General features: G+C 48.3%; 1 protein-coding gene across 5 annotated transcripts in view; it reads left to right on the top strand.

Moving 5' to 3' along the window:
• The window catches only part of LOC140424649 (dystonin-like), a 302,630-nt gene extending 284,620 nt beyond the window's left edge, over positions 1–18,010 (top strand). For all 5 annotated transcript variants that reach the window (XM_072507888.1, XM_072507885.1, XM_072507889.1 and 2 more), the window contains 3 exons: positions 3,114–3,295; positions 11,177–11,291; positions 17,319–18,010. In XM_072507888.1, the coding sequence (XP_072363989.1) occupies positions 3,114–3,295; positions 11,177–11,291; positions 17,319–17,338 (317 nt within the window). In that variant the 3' untranslated portion in view covers positions 17,339–18,010. The remainder of the gene's footprint in view (positions 1–3,113; positions 3,296–11,176; positions 11,292–17,318) is intronic.
• The last annotated feature ends 1,464 nt before the right edge of the window (positions 18,011–19,474 follow it).

Raw genomic sequence — 19,474 nt, 5'->3', positions numbered from 1 at the left:
GCCTGCACCATCCCTGTAGCCACGTGTTTAAATGCTCTCTTTCCCTATTCCTCATCTCACTATCACGTGGCACGGGCAACAACCCAGAGATCACAACTCTGTTTGTTCTAGTTCTGAGCTTCCATCCTAGCTCCCTGAAAGCCTGCCTGACATCCTTGTCCTCTTTCCTACCTATGTCGTTAGTGCCAATGTGGACCACGACTTGGGGCTGCTCCCCCTCCCCCCTAAGGACCCGGAAAACACGATCCGAGACATCACGTACCCTTGCACCTGGGAGGCAACATACCAAACGTGAGTCTCTCACGCTCCCACTAAATCTCCTATCTGTGCCCCTGACTATAGAGTCCCCAATTACTAATGCTCTGCTCCTCTCCCCCCTTCCCTTCTGAGCAACAGGGACAGACTCCGTGCCAGAGGCCCGTACCCCAAGGCTTACCCCGACGGATGTGGAAGCTTTGGAAAAGGTGCAAAGGAGATTTACCAGGATGTTGCCTGGAATGGTCTTACAAGGAAAGGTTGAGGGTGCTAGGCCTTTTCTCATTAGAACGGAGAAGGATGAGGGGCGACTTGATAGAGGTATTTAAGATGATCAGGGGAGTAGATAGAGTAGACAGTCAGAGACCTTTTCCCCGGGTGGAACAAACCATTACAAGGGGACATAAATTTAAGGTGAATGGTGGAAGATATAGGGGGGATGTCAGAGGTAGGTTCTTTACCCAGAGAGTGGTGGGGGCATGGAATGCACTGCCTGTGGAAGTAGTTGAGTCGGAAACATTAGGGACCTTACAGCAGCTATTGGATAGGTACATGGATTACGGTAGAATGATATAGTGTAGATTAATTTGTTCTTAAGGCAGCACGGTAGCATTGTGGATAGCACAATTGCTTCACAGCTCCAGGGTCCTAGGTTCGATTCCGGCTTTGCTCACTGTCTGTGCGGAGTCTGCACATCCTCCCCGTGTGTGCATGGGTTTCCTCCGGGTGCTCCGGTTTCCTCCCACAGTCCAAAGATGTGCTGGTTAGGTGGATCGGCCATGATGAATTGCCTTTAGTGTCCAAAATTGCCCTTAGTGTTGGGTGGAGTTGTTGACCTTGGATAGGGTGCTCTTTCCAAGAGCCGGTGCAGACTCAATGGGCCGAATGACCTCCTTCTGCGCTGTAATTTCTATCATAATCTATGATTAAGGTGTTAGTGAGGCCACACCTGGAGTATTGTGTTCAGTTTTGGTCTCCTTACTTGAGAAAGGACGTACTGGCACTGGAGGGTGTGCAGAGGAGATTCACTAGGTTAATCCCAGAGCTGAAGGGGTTGGATTACGAGGAGAGGTTGAGTAGACTGGGACTGTACTCGTTGGAATTTAGAAGAATGAGGTGGGATCTTATCGAAACATATAAGATTATGAAGGGAATAGATAGGATAGATGCGGGCAGGTTGTTTCCACTGGCGGGTGAAAGCAGAACTAGTGGGCATAGTCTCAAAATAAGGGGAAGTAGATTTAGGACTGAGTTTAGGAGGAACTTCTTCACCCAAAGGGTTATGAATCTATGGAATTCCTTGCCCAGTGAAGCAGTTGAGGCTCCTTCATTAAATGTTTTTAAGATGAAGATAGATAGTTTTTTGAAGAATAAAGGGATTAAGGGTTATGGTGTTCGGGCCGGAAAGTAGAGCTGAGTCCACAAAAGATCATCCATGATCTCATTGAATGGTGGAGCAGGCTCGAGGGTCCAGGTGGCCTACTCCTGCTCCTAGTTCTTATTAATCTAGGACAAAGGTTCGGCACAACAGTGTGGGCCGAAGGGCCTGTTCTGTGCTGTATTTTTCTATGTTCTATGTTCTATGAGTCATAAAGCAAAAAGTGCAGAGGATACTGGAAGGCTGCAGAGGGATTTGGATAGGCTAAGTGAATGGGCTAGGGTCTGGCAGATGGAATACAATGTTGACAAATGTGAGGTTATCCATTTTGGTAGGAATAACAGCAAAAGGGATTATTATTTAAATGATAAAATATTAAAACATACTGCTGTGCAGAGAGACCTGGGTGTGCTAGTGCATGAGTCGCAAAACGTTGGTTTACAGGTGATTCAGAAGACAAATGGAGTTTTGTCCTTCATTGCTAGAGGGATGTAGTTTAAGACTAGGGAGGTTATGCTGCAATTGTATAAGGTGTTAGTGAGGTCACACCTGGAGTATTGTGTTCAGTATTGGTCTCCTTACCTGAGAAAGGACGTACTGGCGCTGGAGGGTGTGTAGAGGTGATTCACTAGGTTAATCCCAGAGCTGAAGGGGTTGGATTACGAGGGGAGGTTGAGTTGACTGGGACTGTACTCATTGGAACTTAGAAGGATGCAGGGGGATCTAATAGAAACTTATAAAATTATGAAGGGAATATATAGGATAGATGCGGGCAGGTTGTTTCCACTGGCAGGTGCAAGCAGAACTAGGGGACATAGCCTCAAAATAAGGGGAAGTAGGTTTAGGACTGAGTTTAGGAGGAACTTCTTCACCCAAAGGGTTGTTAATCTATGGAATTCCTTGCCCAGTGCAGCATTTGAGGCTCCTTCATTAAATATTTTCAAAATAATGATAGTTTTTTGACGAATAAAGGGATGAAGGGTTATGATATTCGAGCCGGAAAGTGGAGCTCAGGCCACAAAAAATCAGCCATGAACTCATTGAATAGCGGGGCAGGCTCGAGGGGCCAGATGGCCTACTCCTGCTCCTAGTTGTTATGTTCTTATGTTCTTTGATAAAAAGGGTCTTTGACTTATGGATGTTGTTCGGAAAGTTACTAAGGGTTACCTATAGAGTACTGTATCTGTGGGGATCATCAGTGTTGGTAGTTGATAAGATGTTTACTGTGTGTTTCTAAAATGTTAACTGGATTCATAGAATAAACATTGTTTTGTTTTACACATACTTTAGATCTTTGTTGCATCACACCTGTAAAGTGGGCCCTTGTGCTCCCCATAACCAAAATCTATTCAAAGTTGTGGGTCAGGTGAACTCTCGGATACACTTTGGTGTTCTCTAAACCCTAGCCCGTAACATGTGTCACTCTAATTCTGATGATTGCATTTTGTGTTTTATTAAAAATGTACCTCTATTTCAATAGTGAAAGGTCGGACCAATTTTAAAATTAAAGAGAAGTACTTGGCAGCTGACCGTTTTGGAATCTACACACTGAAATCCGCTGGAAGGCAGAAACATCCCAATTCCCAGGAAGGATCACCCAGCAGAAACAGTTTGAGTGTGGCCTCCTGCAGCTCTGCACCCAACAGCCCACGACCACGCAAGGTACATTTATTCAACTCCAATTACTGAAACCAGTTCAGACAGATTGGCACCCAGAGCCAGACAGAGAGATCCTTCGTGCCAATCTCCTTGAATGGGCCTGTGTCTATCAGAGGAAATTACATGGAAATTTTAGGCTTAATTGAATTCTCATTGGCCTGGGTTTGTAGTAAAACCAGGGACGGATGCTCCGTTTATAATATCATTGTCACAAGAAGCTTACATTAACACAGCAATGAAGTTACTGTGAAAATCCCCTAGTCGCTACACTCCAGCGCCTGTTCTGGTACACAGAGGTAGAATTCAGAATGTCCAATTCACCTAACAGCACGTCTTTCGGGACTTGTGGGAGGAAACTGGAGCACCCGGAGGAAACCCACAGACACGGGGAGAACGTGCAGACACAGACAGTGACCCAGCGGGGGATCGAACCCGGGTCCCTGGAGCTCTGAAGCAACAGTGCTAACCACTGCGTTACTGTGCTGCCTACTATGGGTGGAATTCTCTGTGGGCCGACACCGAAATCGAGACAGGTGATTGGGCGGAAAGTTGGTCATGAAGACAAAATCGTGGCGGGCACCAATTTTCAATTCTCTGCCTCAACAGCAGCGTCAATGCGTTCCACTCCACGTAAAGTAAACGCCGTTTGCATATCATCAACAGGGCGGACCCGGTATTCTCTGGGGCCTCCGTGAGGCTCTACCTCCGCTGGAGGGTAATTACCGAAGGCGAGGTTCACTTGTGCTTTTAAAAATCGGGAAACAGACGCAGTGGCCAATGAGGGAGAGAGAGGAGCACAGAGAGGCTGCCGGGCCTATCACTGGCAGGGTTGGCGGGGGAGGAGTGGGGTGGGGAGGGCTGATGGGGGGGGGGGTGGTAGGGCAGGGCCACCCCCAAGCTGAGGGAGGCAACGAGTAGTGACCAGGCAACCCTCGGGGGGGGGTGGGGGCGGGGGCGGTTGACCCCCCCCATGGGACCAGGGCATCCAGCACGGACCGCCATTGAAATGAAAAATAAAATGAAAATTGCTTATTGTCACAAGCAGGCTTCAATGAAGTTACTGTGAAAAGCCCCTAGTCGCCACATTCCGGCGCGTGTACGGGAATTGAACCGTGCTGCTGGCCTGACTTGGTCTGCTTTCCAACCCAGCGATTTAGCCCTTCGCTAAACAGCCCCTGTTTGCAAACAGGCCATCGCCGTGGCCTGCAAGGCAGTCATCTTGTTTTGCACTCCGCTGACTGCTCTCCTTGGCCCCTAGTTGCGCAGAGTGACACCGACCATGTGGGTACCCCCCACCCCACTACTCCTGCACCCCAGCACTGCCCCAATCAGCTGCCACCAACCGAATATGGTAAGCGTGTCCAAGGCCTGGGGCATTCTGTGCAGGTGCTGGCCCAGACCCAGGACAGGGCTGCCCTCTCACAGGCAACCATGTGCCAGAGCCAGCTGGAGATTGCAGCGGCGCTCCTCAGTGTGGCACAGTCACAGCAGGCCATGGGTGAGAATGTCATAGGCATTGCCCAGGTGTTGGCCGGCATGGCGCTGACACTGCGCGGGGCGGCGCAGTCCCAGAGGGAGGCGGCCCAGTCCTAGAAGGTGTTGGCACAGTCCTACATGGAGATGGTCCATTCCCTGTGCTCCATGGCTGCGAGCGTGCAGATCCTTGTCAAGACCAGAGCGGGCCCCCAGGACTGGCAGCGCCAGGTGGCAGCGGGGCCTCAGGGGATGGCTCCACTCACACCCCTGTCCCATGGAGTAGCCCGGGGGCCATCGGGCACCATGAGGAAAGAGGAGGTGATGGGGCCCATGCAGTTTACTCCCGCAGCGGAGGTGCCAGAACAGCGCAGCCCTCAGACTCCCCCTCCTCCTGTCCCTGGTGCATCTGGTGGGCTGCGGGCAGAACAGGGCGGCGCCATGCCACCTTGGACACCGAGCAGCGGCCTGCCCCGTCTAGGCCGGGTCTCCCCAGGAGACCTGCGCCAACGGGGACTCTTGACACAGGGCAGGAGTCACAGCAGGCCGCCTCCATTCCTGCTGTACCGTCTGGGGAACTACCTAGATGTAGTGTTAGGGCTCGTAAGGCCAGAAAGTTAGACACCAGTTAAGTTGGTACAGGTGCAGGGCACAGTTTAGTTATAGGGGCTAGGGCACAGACGGTGTATTTGTTTACAATAAACAGCTGTTAACACTGTTCAAACCTGCCTCGGTGATTTGCCTGATGGGTGTGAGGTGTGGGCTGGTCTGGTTGGCTGGGCCGGTGGGGGGAGGCAATGATGCAGGCCCCCCTTATCCATCCCCCAGCCCCCCCCCCTCCCCAACCACCATCCCCAGCACCCCCACCCCACGGATTTGACGGGACCATGTGATGGACTGGCCAGCTCGTATGCAGGGATCACTCAGGTGGAAGGTGCTGCCGTGGGCATGAGTCAGACATTGTCTAATGATGTGGAGAACCGGAGCTCATCGCAGAGCGGGCTGTCATCATCCTCCAACACCCGCTGTCACTGCCAACCCAGTGCCCCCAAGCTCATGGGTATCATGGAGTGGGTGGCTGAAGTGGGAAGTGAGGGGTGTGTGGAGTTGAGATGTGGTGTCCGTACCCTTGGCCAGTCCCCCTCCTGCTAATCGGTGAACCTGGAGGCGATTAGACCGTCCGGTGGGCGTTGGCCCTGACACACATGTCGTGCGGCCTCCCCAGCTTGGCTGGCCGTGCCCCATGTCCTGCCCAATCTCACCCTCCCCTGTATCCTCCTCGTCGGATAAGGCCTGCGCTCGTCCGATCAGTGTTGGTACACAATTGTTCACAATTTACATAGATGATTTGGAGTTGGGGACCAAGTGCGAGTTGGGGACCAAGGGCAATGTGTCCAAGTTTGCAGACGACACGAAGATGTGTGGTAAAGGAAAACGTGCAGAGGATACCGGAAGTCTGCAGAGGGATTTGGATAGGTTAAGTGAATGGGCTAGGGTCTGGCAGATGGAATACAACCTTGACAAATGTGAGGTTATCCATTTTGGTAGGAATAACAACAAAAAGGATTATTATTTAAATGATAAAATATTAAAACATGCTGCTGTGCAGAGATACCTGGGTGTCCTCGTGCATGGGTCGCAAAAAAGTTGGTTTACAGGTGCAATAGGTGATTAAAAAAGTGAATGGAATTTTGTCCATCATTGCTAGAGGGATGGAGTTTAAGACTAGGGAGGTTATGCTGCAATTGCACAATGTGTCAGTGAGGCCACACCTGGAGTATTGTGTTCAGTTTTGGTCTCCTTACCTGAGAAAGGACATACTGGTGCTGGAGGGTGTGTAGTGTGTACAGGAGATTCACCAGGTTAATCCCAGCGTTGAGGGGGTTGGATTAGGAGGAGATGTAAGTAGACTGGGACTGTACTCGTTGGAATTTAGAAGGATGCGGATGGGACTTTATCAAAACATATAAAATTATGAAGGGAATAGATGGGATTCAAGAGGCGACTAGCATTTGGGTAGAATGAGATCCAAGGCTATGGGGAGAAAGCAGGATTAGGCTATTGAGTTGGATGATCAGCCATGATCGTGATGAATGGCAGAGCAGGCTCGAAGGACCAAAAGCTTTCCTCTTGCTCCTATCTTCTATGTATCTATGATAGATGCGAGCAGGTTGTTTCCACTGGCAGGTGAAAGCAGAACTAAAATATAAAGTAAATAAATAATCTTTATTATCACAAGTAGACTTGCATTAACACTGAAATGAAAAGCCCCTAGTCGCCACATTCCAGCACCTGTTCGGGTACACAGAGGGAGATTTCAGAATTCACAGCTGGTACGGGAATTGAGCCCGTACTGCTAGCCTTGTTCTGTATCACAAACCAGCTGTGTAGCCCACTGGTCTAGAACTAGAACTAGGGCACCGAACCTCAAAATAAGGGGAAGTAGATTTAGGACTGAGTTTAAGAGGAATATCTTCACCCAAAGGGTTGTGAATCTATGGAATTCCTTGCCCAGTGAAGCAGTTGAGGCTCCTTCATTCAATGTTTTCAAGATAAAGATAGATAGTTTTTTGAAGAATAAAGGGATTAAGGGTTATGGTGTTCGGGCCGGAAAGTGGAGCTGAGTCCACAAAAGATCAGCCATGATCTCATTGAATGGCGGAGCAGGCTCGAGGGGCCAGATGGCGTACTCCTGCTCCGAGTTCTTATGTTCTTCCTCCTCATCCTAGGAGCCTAGGAGCCAACCCCTCAGGCGGGGAAGGTGCACCTCGAACATGTCAGGGATCACCGAGTGTGCCAGGATGAAGGATTCGTACACATTGCCCAGGTATCGGCACAGATGTGCACGATGCGCAGCTGATTGTTACAGACCAGCTGGATGTTCATCAAGTGGAACCTCTTTTGGTTTGTGAAGAATGGCCTGTTATCCGCAGGTGCTCGTAAGGGGACAGCGTCCCATCTATCAGATCCCCCTGGCAGGGGGATGGGAACCCGTGCAGGAGGTTGGAAGGTAGTAAAACAGGGACAGAAACAAAAGGCAGGAAGTGGGAAAGTGTAAAGCAGAGAAGCCCTAGTCAAAAATCAAAAAGGTACAAGGTACAGTGACTGAGGAGAGCTCAGTGAATAGGACCAGTAATACTAAAAGTAATAAAACAGGAAGTGAAAACATAAATTGAAAGCGACGCGGCAGGTTGTTACATGAAGATATGGGTTCAACGACAAGGAAAATGAGGAGAAAGGTTCAGTGCAGCGTGGCCGTACGATCGCGCCCTTTGTCTTGTAAACATAGAACATAGAACATAGAACAGTACAGAACAGAACAGGCCCTTCGGCCCTCGATGTTGTGCCGAGCATTGTCCGAAACCAAGATCAAGCTGTCCCACTCCCTGTCATTCTGTTGTGCTCCATGTGCCTATCCAATAACCGCTTGAAAGTTCCTAAAGTGTCTGACTCCACTATCACAGCAGGCTGTCCATTCCACACCCTAACCACTCTCTGAGTAAAGAACCTACCTCGGACATCCGTCCTATGTCTCCCACCCTGAACCTTACAGTTATGCCCCCTTGTAACAGCTACATCCACCCGAGGAAATAGTCTCTGAGCGTCCACTCTATCTATCTCCCTCATTATTTTATAAACCTCTATTAAGTTGCCTCTCATCCTCCTCCGCTCCAAAGAGAAAAGTCCTAGCTCCCTCAGCCTTTCCTCATAAGACCTATCCTGCAAACCAGGCAGCGTCCTGGTAAATCTCCTTTGCACCCTTTCCAATGCTTCCACGTCCTTCCGATAGTGAGGTGACCAGAACTGCACACAATACTCCAAATGTGGTCTCACCAGGGTCATGTACAGTTGCAGCATAACCCCACGGCTCTTAAACTCAAGCCCCCTGTTAATAAACGCTAACACACTATAAGCCTTCTTCACGGCTCTATCCACTTGAGTGGTAACCTTCAGAGATCTGTGGACATGAACCCCAAGATATCTCTGTTCCTCCACATTCCTCAGAACCCTGCCGTTGACCCTGTAATCCGCATTCAAATTTGTTCTACCAAAATGAATCACCTCACACTTATCAGGGTTAAATTCCATCTGCCATTTTTCGGCCCAGCTCTGCATCCTATCAATGTCTCTTTGCCGCCTACAACAGCCCTCCACCTCATCCACTACTCCACCAATCTTGGTATCATCAGCAAATTTACTGACCCACCTTTCAGCCCCCTCCTCCAAGTCATTGATAAAAATCACAAATAGCAGAAGACCCAGCACTGCTCCCTGTGGTACACCGCTGGTAACTGGTCTCCAGTCTGAAAATTTTCCATCCACCATCACCCTCTGTCTTCTATGTGATAGCCAGTTCCTTATCCAATTGGCCAAATTTCCCTCTGTCTCACACCTCCTTACTTTTTTCATGAGCCGACCATGGGGAACCTTATCAAACGCCTTATTAAAATCCATGTATACGACATCAACCGCTCTACCTTCATCTCCACACTTAGTTACCTCCTCAAATAATTCAATAAAATTTGTGAGGCAAGACTTACCTTTCCCGAATCCGTGTTGACTATCCCAGATTAAGCTGCATCTTTCCAAATGGTCATAAATCCTATCCTTCAGGACCTTTTCCATTATCTTCCCCACCACTGAAGCAAGACTAACTGGCCTATAATTACCAGCGTCATTCCTATTCCCTTTCTTGAACATAGGAACAACATTCGCCACTCTCCAGTCCTCTGACCCTATCCCCGTGGACAGTGAGGACCCAAAGATCAAAGCCAAATGCTCTGCAATCTCATCCCTTGCCTCCCAAAGAATCCTTGGATATATCCCATCTAGCCCAGGGGACTTGTCGACCCTAAGGTTTTTCAAAATTGCTAATACATCCTTCCTCAGAACATCTATCTCCTCCAGCCTACCCGCCTGTATCACACTCTCATACTCAAAAATATGGCCCCTCTCCTTAGTGAACACTGAAGAAAAGTATTCATTCAACGCCTCTCCTATTTCTTCTGACTCCATGCACAAGTTCCCACTACTGTCCTTGACCGGCCCTAACCTCACCCTGGTCATTCTTTTATTTTTCACATAAGAGTAAAAAGCCTTGGGGTGTTCCTTGATCCGACCCGCCGAGGACTTCTCATGCCCCGTCCTAGCTCTCCTAAGCCCTTTTTTCAGCTCATTCCCTGCTACCTTGTAACCCTCAAGCGACCCTACTGAACCTTGTTTTCTCATCCTTACATACTCTTCCTTTTTCCTCTTGACAAGACATTCAACATCTTTTGTGAACCACGGTTCGCTCACATGGCCATTTCCTCCCTGCCTGACAGGGACATGCTATCAAGGACACACAGTATTTGTTCCTTGAACAAGCTCCACTTTTCATCTGTGCCTTTCCCTGACAGTTTCTGTCCCCATCCTATGCTCCCTAATTCTTGCCTAACCGCATCACAATTACCCCTCCCCCAATTATAAACCTTGCCCTGCCGTATGGCCCTATCCCTCTCCATTGCAATAGTGAAATACACCGAATTGTGGTCACTATCTCCAAAGTGCTCTCCCACAAACAAATCTAATACTTGGCTTGGTTCATTACCCAGTACGAAATCCAATGTGCCCCCCCCCCCCGCCCCCCCCTCTTGTCGGCCTATCCACATATTGTGTCAGGAAACCCTCCTGCACACACTGTACAAAAACTGCCCCATCCGGACTGTTTGACCTATAGAGGTTCCAATCCATATATGGAAAGTTAAAGTCACCCATGACAACTACCCTGAGACCTCCACACCTATCCACAATCTGTTTTGCAATTTCTTCCTCCACATCTCTATTACTATTTGGGGGCCAAGAGAAAACTCCTGACAACATGACCGCTCCTTTCTTATTTCTAACTTCAGCCCATACCTCAGTAGGCAGATCCCCTTCAAACTGTAGCCGTTAAACGATCCTTGATTAACAATGCTACTCCTCCACCTCTTTTACCACCTTACTGAAACATCTATACCCCGGAACTTCCAACAACCATTCCTGTCCCTGTTCCAACCATGTCTCCGTAATGGCCACAACATCGTAGTCCCAAGTACCGGTCCACGCTCCACGTTCACCTACTTTATTCCGGAGTAAACTAACCGAAGTATGTACCACGTTGCTTAATGCTGTCATCTATGTCTTACTCGTTATCCCAGCTAATTTTATGAACAGTCTCTTGCCCTTCACGAAGCATCAGGACGAGCACTTAAATTGCCAAGACATAGCAGCTATGGACCAAGTGCTAGTCAATGGGATTAGTATAGATTGGTGCTTGATGGTCACCATAGACATCGTGGGCTGAAGGGCCTTTTCTGTGCTATATGATTCTAGTTATAGAGACTTGGAGACTGTATCCAAATTGAAAATCTCTCTCTTCTCTCTGTCCAGTCTGCTATTTGGAGGAGGCATCGGCGGAGTCGATCTTGCTCTAGGTCTCAATCCCGCAGTTCCATTCTGTCTGAAGACAGTGAATTGAGAATCGGAACATCGACATCAACACTTGGTATGTACAACATTTTTGGTGGGACAAGAGTGAGGAAAAGGTCACATCGGGCAAAGGTGAAGATCAGGGGTAGAGGTCACAGTGGCACACAGGGACAAGAGAAGATCAGAGGAATCTTGGAGGGAATATCCACAGATCCTCGAAGGTGGCAGGACAGATAGATAAGTGGTTAAGGTGGCAGAAGAGATACCAGCCTTTCTTAAATGCCTTCCCCTCGCGTGCTAGTGAGTACAGGAATAGGAGAAGAGTGCATATGAATGGACCATTGGGACCATTTTGGGGGAAGATGGGATCTGTACAAGCGGGGTGGTTTACATCTGAACCACAGAGGGACTAACATCGTTGCTGTTGGGTTTGTTTCTGCTGTTGGGAGGAGTTTAAACTAGTTTGGCAGGGGGAGGGGACACAGTCTGTTAGCAGAATAGGGACACAGTGTATCACAGAACAGCAATCAGGTCAGAGGGAATACAGCGGTAGTAAGTTTCAGGAGAGAAAGACAAGGCTGAATGGCCTCTACTTTAATGCCCGGAGTATTACAGGTAAAACTGATGAGTTAAGGGCGAGGATTGACATGTGGAATGGTGATATAGTAGCCATCACGGAAACGTGGTTGAGAGAGTGGCAGAATTGGCAGCTCATCATCCCGGATATAGAATCTTCAGAGTGAGATAGAGTAGGGGATAAATGAGGGGGACACATTGCATTAATAGGTAAGGAGTCAGTTAATGCAGTAAGGTGAGATGATATCTTGGAGTGGGGGGGGGGACATCAAATGAAGCTTTGAGGGTAGAGCTCAGCAATACAAAAGGGACAGCTACATTGCTAGGTGCTTATTATAGACTCCCAGATAGTCAGCAGGAAATTGAAGAGCAAATATGTGCGCAACTCGCAGAGGTGTATAAAAATTAAAATAGGGTGATTTCAACTTGGCCAACAATAATTGGGATAGTCACGTTAAGGTATAGGTGGCATGGTACCACAGTGGTTAGCGCTGCTGCTTCACAGCGCCAGAGACTCGGGTTCGATTCCCAGTTTGGGTCACTGTCTGTGTGGAGTCTGCACGTTCTCCCCGTGTCTGCGTGGGTTTCCTCCGGGTGCTCTGGTTTCTCCTAAAAGTTCTGAAAGACGTGCTGTTAGGTGAATTGGACATTCTGAATTCTTCCTCCGTATTGTCTACATGTGACAATAATAAAGATTATTATTAAAGATTGAGTGGATTTCTTAAAAAGTATACAGGAGAACTTTTTAGCTCAATATTTATGAAATGAAATTAAAATCGCTTATTGTCACAAGCAGGCTTCAAATGAAGTTACTGTGAAAAGCCCCCAGTTGCCACATTCCAGTGCCTGTTCGGAGAGGCTGGTACGGGAATTGAACCGTGTTGCTGGCCTGCCTTGGTTTGCTTTAAAAGCCAGCGATTTAGGCCAGTGTGCTAAACCAGCCTAGCGGATCCAATAATGGATGGTGCAGTGCTGGACCTAATTGTGGGGAATGAACAGGTGGCTGATGTGTTGATGGGGGAGCATTTAGTGATAGCGATCACAACATGGTTCAATTTAAATTTGTCCTGGACAAAGAAATAGACAAATTGCAAAAAAAAGTTTTGGATTGGGGGAGAGCAGAATTTAGAAAATAAAGCAGGATCTGACCAAGGTAGACTGGAAAGAGTTGCTTGTGGAGAAATCTACAGAAGATGCAGTGGCTTAGTGGTATTGTCGCTGGACTAGAGCGTTTGGGAAGTGTTTAAACTAATGTAGCAGGGGGATGGGAACCGATGCAGGAAGTCGGAAGGTAGTAACACAGGCAACAAAAGGCAGTAAGGGGGAAAGTGTAAGGCAGAGAAGCCATAGTCAAGAATCAAAAAGGGCGACAGTACAAGATACAGTGACTGAGGGGAGCTCAGTGAACAGGCCCAGTAATACTAAAAGGCATAAAACGGGAAGTAAAAACATAAATTGAAAGCGAAGCGGCAGGTTGTTACATGAAGATATGGGTTCAACGACAAGGAAAATGAGGAGAAAAGTTAAGAGGAAAAATAACTTAGGAGAGGTGACTGATCAAGGTGCTAAGATTCAAAACACAGCGATAAATGCCAACGGAAGTGTACTTTACCTGAATGGTCGTGGTATTCGGAATGAGGTAAATGAGTTGATGGCGCAAATCATCGCGAATAACTATGATTTAGTGGCCATTACTGAAACATAATTAAAGGATGGTCACAACTGGGAGTTAAATATTCAAGGGTATCAACCTATTCGGAAGGACAGAGTGGATGGTAAGGGAGGCGGTGTAGCTCTGTTATTTAAGGATGACATCCGGGCAGTAGTGAGGTTAGTAGTGCTATGGAGGATAAGGTTGAATCCATTTGGGTGGAAATCAGGAATAGTAAGGCGAAAAAGTCACTGATGGGGTAGTCTATAGGCCACCAAATAGTAATATTATGGTGGGGCAGGCAATAAACAAAGAAATAACTGATGCATGTAGAAATGGTACAGCAGTTATCATGGGTGATTATAATCTACATGTCGATTGGTTTAACCAGGTCGGTGAAGGCAACCTTGAGGAGGAGTGTATAGAATGTATCTGCGATAGTTTCCGAGAACAGTCCATAATGAAACCTACGAGGGACCAAGTGGTCCTAGATCTGGTCCTGTGGAATGAGACAGGATTGATTAATGATCTCATAGTTAGGGATCCTCTCGGAAGGAGCGATCACAATATGGTGGAATTTAAAATACAGATGGAGGGTGAGAAGGTAAAATCAAACACTAGTGTTTTGTGCTTAAATAAAGGAGATTACAATGGGATGAGAGAAGAGCTGTCTAGAGTAGACTGGGAGCAAAAACTTTATGGTGAAACAGTTGAGGAACAGTGAAGAACCTTCCAAGCGATTTTTCACAGTGCTCATCAAAGGTTTATACCAACAAAAAGGAAGGACGATAGAAAGAGGGAAAACGGACCGTGGATATCAAAGGAAAGAAGGGGGAGTATCAAATTGAAGGAAAAAGCATACAAAGTGGCAAAGAAAAATAGGAGACTAGAGGACTGGGAAATCTTTAGGGGGCAACAGAAAGCTATTAAAAAAGCTATAAAGAAGAGTAAGATAGATTATGAGAGTACACTTGCTCAGAATATAAAAACTGATAGTAAAAGTTTCACCAAATATATAAAACAAAAGAATGGCTAAGGCAGTGAGGGAAGTGAGGATAGCGAGGGGAGTGAAGGGAGTGAGGACAGTGACGGGAGTGAGGGAAGCGAGCGGAGTGAGGGGAGTGAGGAAAGAGAGGGGTGAGGGCAGTGAGGGGTGTGAGGATAGTGAGGGCAGCGAGGGGTGTGAGGATAGTAAGGGGAGTGAGGATAGTGAGGGGAGCGAGGGCAGTGGGGGAGTGAGGGGAGTGAGGGGAGTGAGGATAGTGAGGGGAGTGAGGGCAGTGAGGGGAGTGAGGATATTGAGAGGAGTGAGGGGAGTCAGGGCAGTGAGGATAGTGAGGGGAGTGAGGGGAGTCAGGGCAGTGAGGGCAGCGAGGGGACTGAGGGGTGTGAGGATAGTGAGGGCAGCGAGGGGAGTGAGGGGAGCTAGGGCAGTGAGGATAGTGAGGGGAGTGAAGGGAGTGAGGATATTGAGTTGAGTGAGGGCAGCGAGGGCAGTGAGGGCAGCGAGGGCAGCGAGGGCAGTGAGGGCAGTGAGGGCAGTGAGGGCAGCGAGGGCAGCGAGGGCAGCGAGGGTAGTGAGGGTAGTGAAGGCAGTGAGGGGAGCGAGGGTAGTGAGGGGAGTGAGGATAGTGAGCGGAGTGAGGGTAGTGAGGGCAGTGAGGGGAGCGAGGATAGAACAAAGAACAAAGAACAAAGAAAATTACAGCACAGGAGCAGGCCCTTCGAACCTCCAAGCCTGCGCCGATCCAGATCCTTTATCTAAATCTGATCTACTTCCCTCTGTTCCCCGCCCGTTCATATATCTGTCTAGATGCATCTTACATGATGCTATCGTGCCCGCCTCTACCACCTCCGCTGGCAAAACGCTCCAGGCACCCACCACCCTCTGCGTAAAAAACCTTCCACGCACATCTCCCATAAACTTTCCCCCTCTCACCTTGAAATCGTGACCCCTTGTAATTGACACCCCCACTCTTGGAAAAAGCTTGTTGCTATCCACCCTGTCCATACCTCTCATAATTTTGTAGACCTCAATCAAGTCCCCCCTCAACCTCCGTCTTTCTAACGAAAACAATCCTAATCTACTCAACCTTTCTTCATAGATAGCACCCTCCATACCAGGCAACATCCTGGTGAACCTCCTCTGCACCCTCTCGAAAACCTCCACATCCTTCTGGCAATGTGGCGACCAGAACTGTACGCAGTATTCCAAATGTGGCCTAACCAAAGGCCTATAGAACTGTAACATGACCTGCCGACCTTTGTACTCAATACCCCGTCCGATGAAGGCAAGCATGCTGTATGCCTTCTTGACCACTCTATCGACCTGCGTTGCCACCTTCAGGGTACAATGGATCTGTACTCCCAGCTCTCTCTGTTCATCAATTTTCCCCAGGACTCTTCCATTGACCGTATAGTCCGCTCTTGAATTAGATCTTCCAAAATGCATCACCTCGCATTTGCCTGGATTGAACTCCATCTGCCATTTCTCTGCTCAACTCTCCAATCTATCTATATTTTGCTGTATTATCTGACAGTCCTCCTCGCTATCTGCAACTCCACCAATCTTAGTATCATCTGCAAACTTGCTAATCAGACCAACTATACCTTCGTCCAGATCATTTATGTATGTCACAAACAGTGGTCTGAGCACGGATCCCTGTGGAACACCACTAGTCACCTTTCTCCATTTTGAGACAATCCCTTCCACCACTACTCTCTGTCTCCTGTTGCCCAGCCAGTTCTTTATCCATCTAGCTAGTACACCCTGAACCCCATACGACTTCACTTTTTCCATCAACTTGCCATGGGAAACTTTATCAAACGCCTTACTGAAGTCCATGTATATGACATCTACAGCTCTTCCCTCATCAATTAACTTTGTCACTTCCTCAAAGAATTATATTAGGTTAGTAAGACATGACCTTCCCTTCACAAAACCATGCTGCCTATCACTGATAAGTCTATTTTCTTCCAAATATGAATCGATCCTATCCCTCAGGATCTTCTCCAACAGTTTGCCTACCACTGACGTCAAGCTCACAAGTCTATAATTCCCTGTATTATCCCTGCTACCCTGCTTAAACAAAGGGACAACATTCGCAATTCTTTAGTCCTCCGGGACCTCACCCGTGCTCAAGGATGCTGCAAAGATATCTGTTAAGGCCCCAGCTATTTCGTCCCTCGCTTCCCTCAGTAACCTGGGATAGATCCCATCCGGACCTGGGGATTTGTCCACCTTAATGCCTTTTAGAATATCCAAAACATCCCCCTTTCTTATGCCGACTTGACCTAGAGTATTTAAACATCCATCCCCAGCCTCAACATCCGTCATGTCCCTCTCCTTGGTGAATACCGATGCAACGTACTCATTAAGAATCTCATCCATTTCCTCTGACTCCACGTAAAATTCCCTCTTTTGTCTTTGAGTGGGCCAACCCTTTCTCTAGTTACCCTCTTGCTCCTTATATACGAATAAAAGGCTTTGGGATTTTCCTTAACCCTGTTAGCCAAAGATATTTCATGTACAGATAGTGCTGTACATTTCTTTGTTCTTTTAAGGGGCATCTTGACAAATATATGAATAGGATGGGAATAGAAGGATACGGACCCAGGAAGTGTAGAAGTTTGTAGTTTAGTCGGGCAGCATGGTCGGCACGGGCTTGGAGGGCCGAAGGGCCTGTTCCTGTGCTGTACATTTCTTTGTTCTTTGTTCTTTGACCCCCCTTTTAGCCCTCTTTATTGCGCGTTTGAGATTTGTCCTACTTTCCCGATATTCCTCCAAAGCTTCATCAGATTTAAGTCGCCTAGATAGTGCGGGGAGTGAGGGTATGTTTGGGGACTCCCTTCTGATGATTCTTTTTTCCATTTCAGGAAATGGGGAGAAGCATTAAATTGAAGAAGCCGCGAGGAAGTGAACATCCCACCTCCCTCCCAACTCCTCCCTCACACCCTCTCCATCCCACCGCCTCCCACACCCCCCTCCCTCACACCCCTCCCTCCCGCCACCCTCCCTCACACCCCCTCCCTCACACCTCCTCCCTCACACCCCCTCCATCCAGCCCCTCCCTCCCACCCCCTCCCTCCCAACACCTCCCCCACAACACCCTCCCTCCCACCTCCTCCCTCACACCCCCTACCTCACGCCTCCTCCCTCACACCCCCTCCTTCACACCCCCTCCTTCACACACCCTTCCTCATACCGCCCTCCCTCACACCCACCTCCCTCGCAACCCCTCCATCACCCCACCCCGCTCACATCTCCTCTCTCACACCCCCTCCTTCACACCCCCTCCTTCACAGCCCCTCCCTCCCACCCCCCTCCCTCACCCCCCTCGCTCACACCCCCTCCCTCACACCTGGAATAAGAAGCTAACCTCAAAGTGGTGATCAGGAAACTACCAGATGTTCCTAAAAGCCAATCTGGTTCATCAATATCCTTATTCATCTAATTTATGTGTTAATCCAGACAATTGGAATGTGTTTGATTGACACCTGACAAGGATTCTGTACCAAACCATTGTGGAAATGTCAAATGTGAATAAAATCAGATGAATGACCTGGAACTGACTGGAAATGATAAATACAGACCCAGCCCAGTCCATCTTCAAAGTCTACTACCAGAAGGATGTGGAGGCTTTAGAGAGGGTGCAGAAGAGATTTACCAGGATGTTGCCTGGTATGGTAGTAGCTATGAAGAGCGGTTGAATAAACTCGGTTTGTTCTCACTGGAACGAAGGAGGTTCAGGGGCGACCTGATAGAGGTCTACAAAATTATGAGGGGCACAGACAGAGTGGATAGTCAGAAGCTTTTCCCAGGGTGGAAGAGTCAATTACATGGGGGCATAGGTTTAAGGTGAGAGGGGCAATGTTTAGAGTAGATGTACGAGGCAAGTTTTTTACACAGAGGGTAGTGGCTGCCTGGAACTCGCTACCGGAGGAGGTGGTGGAAGCAGGGACGATAGTGACATTTAAGGGGCATCTTGACAAATACATGAATTGGATGGGAATAGAGGGATACGGACCCAGGAAGTGTAGAAGATTGTAGTTTAGTCGGGCAGTATGGTCGGCACGGGCTTGGAGGGCCGAAGGGCCTGTTCCTGTGCTGTACATTTCTTTGTTCTTTGTTCTTGTTAGTGGCGTCTTGCTGCCACTAGGCGGCAAGCGCATAGGCTCGCAACATCTGCGCTCGAAGTGCGCGCCGCAAAATATTTACACATTTAAGGAGCCAATAAGTTGCTTCAAATTGCATCGTTCCATCTAATTTTTAGGGTTAGGTTAGGGTTAGGGTTAGGGTTAGGAGTTAGTAAAAAGTGTCAAAAAACTCTTGCTGCGCCTCATGTAAGAGGGGCGTCTTGCAGTCGCTAGGCGGCGAGCCCATAGGCTCGCAACATCTGCGCACGTAGTGTGCGCCGCAAAATATTTACACATTTAAGGAGCCAATAAGTTGCTTAAAATTGCATCGTTCCATATAATCTTTAGGGTTAGGGTTAGGGGTTAGTAAAAAGTGTCACAAAATTCTTGCGGCGCCTCATGTAAGAGTGGCGTCTTGCTGCCACGAGGCGGCAAGCCCATAGGCTCGCAACATCTGCGCGCGTAGTGCGCGCCGCAAAATATTTACACATTTTAGGAGCCAATAAGTTGCTTAAAATTGCATCGTTCCATCTAATTTTTAGGGTTAGGTTAGGGTTAGGGTTAGGGGTTAGTAAAAAGTGTCAAAAAATTCTTGCGGCGCCTCATGTAAGAGCGGCATCTTGCTGCCGCTAGGCGGCGATTCTATAGGCTCACAACATCTGCGCGCGTAGTGCGCGCCGCAAAATATTTACACATTTTAGGAGCCAATAAGTTGCTTAAAATTGCATCGTTCCATCTACATTTTAGGGTAGGTTAGGGTTAGGGTTAGGGGTTAGTAAAAACTGTCAATAAATTCTTGCGGCGCCTCATGTAGGCGTGGCGTCTTGCTGCCGCTTGGCGGCGAGCCCATAGGCTCGCAACATCTGCGCACAGAGTGCGCGCTGCAAAATATTTAC

This window comes from Scyliorhinus torazame, chromosome 6 (genome assembly GCF_047496885.1).
Source record: "Scyliorhinus torazame isolate Kashiwa2021f chromosome 6, sScyTor2.1, whole genome shotgun sequence".
In the NCBI taxonomy this organism is placed as follows: Eukaryota; Metazoa; Chordata; class Chondrichthyes; order Carcharhiniformes; family Scyliorhinidae; genus Scyliorhinus; species Scyliorhinus torazame.
The sequence above is the reverse complement of the archived record's forward strand: the minus strand, read 5'-3'. Positions and strand labels throughout refer to the sequence as shown.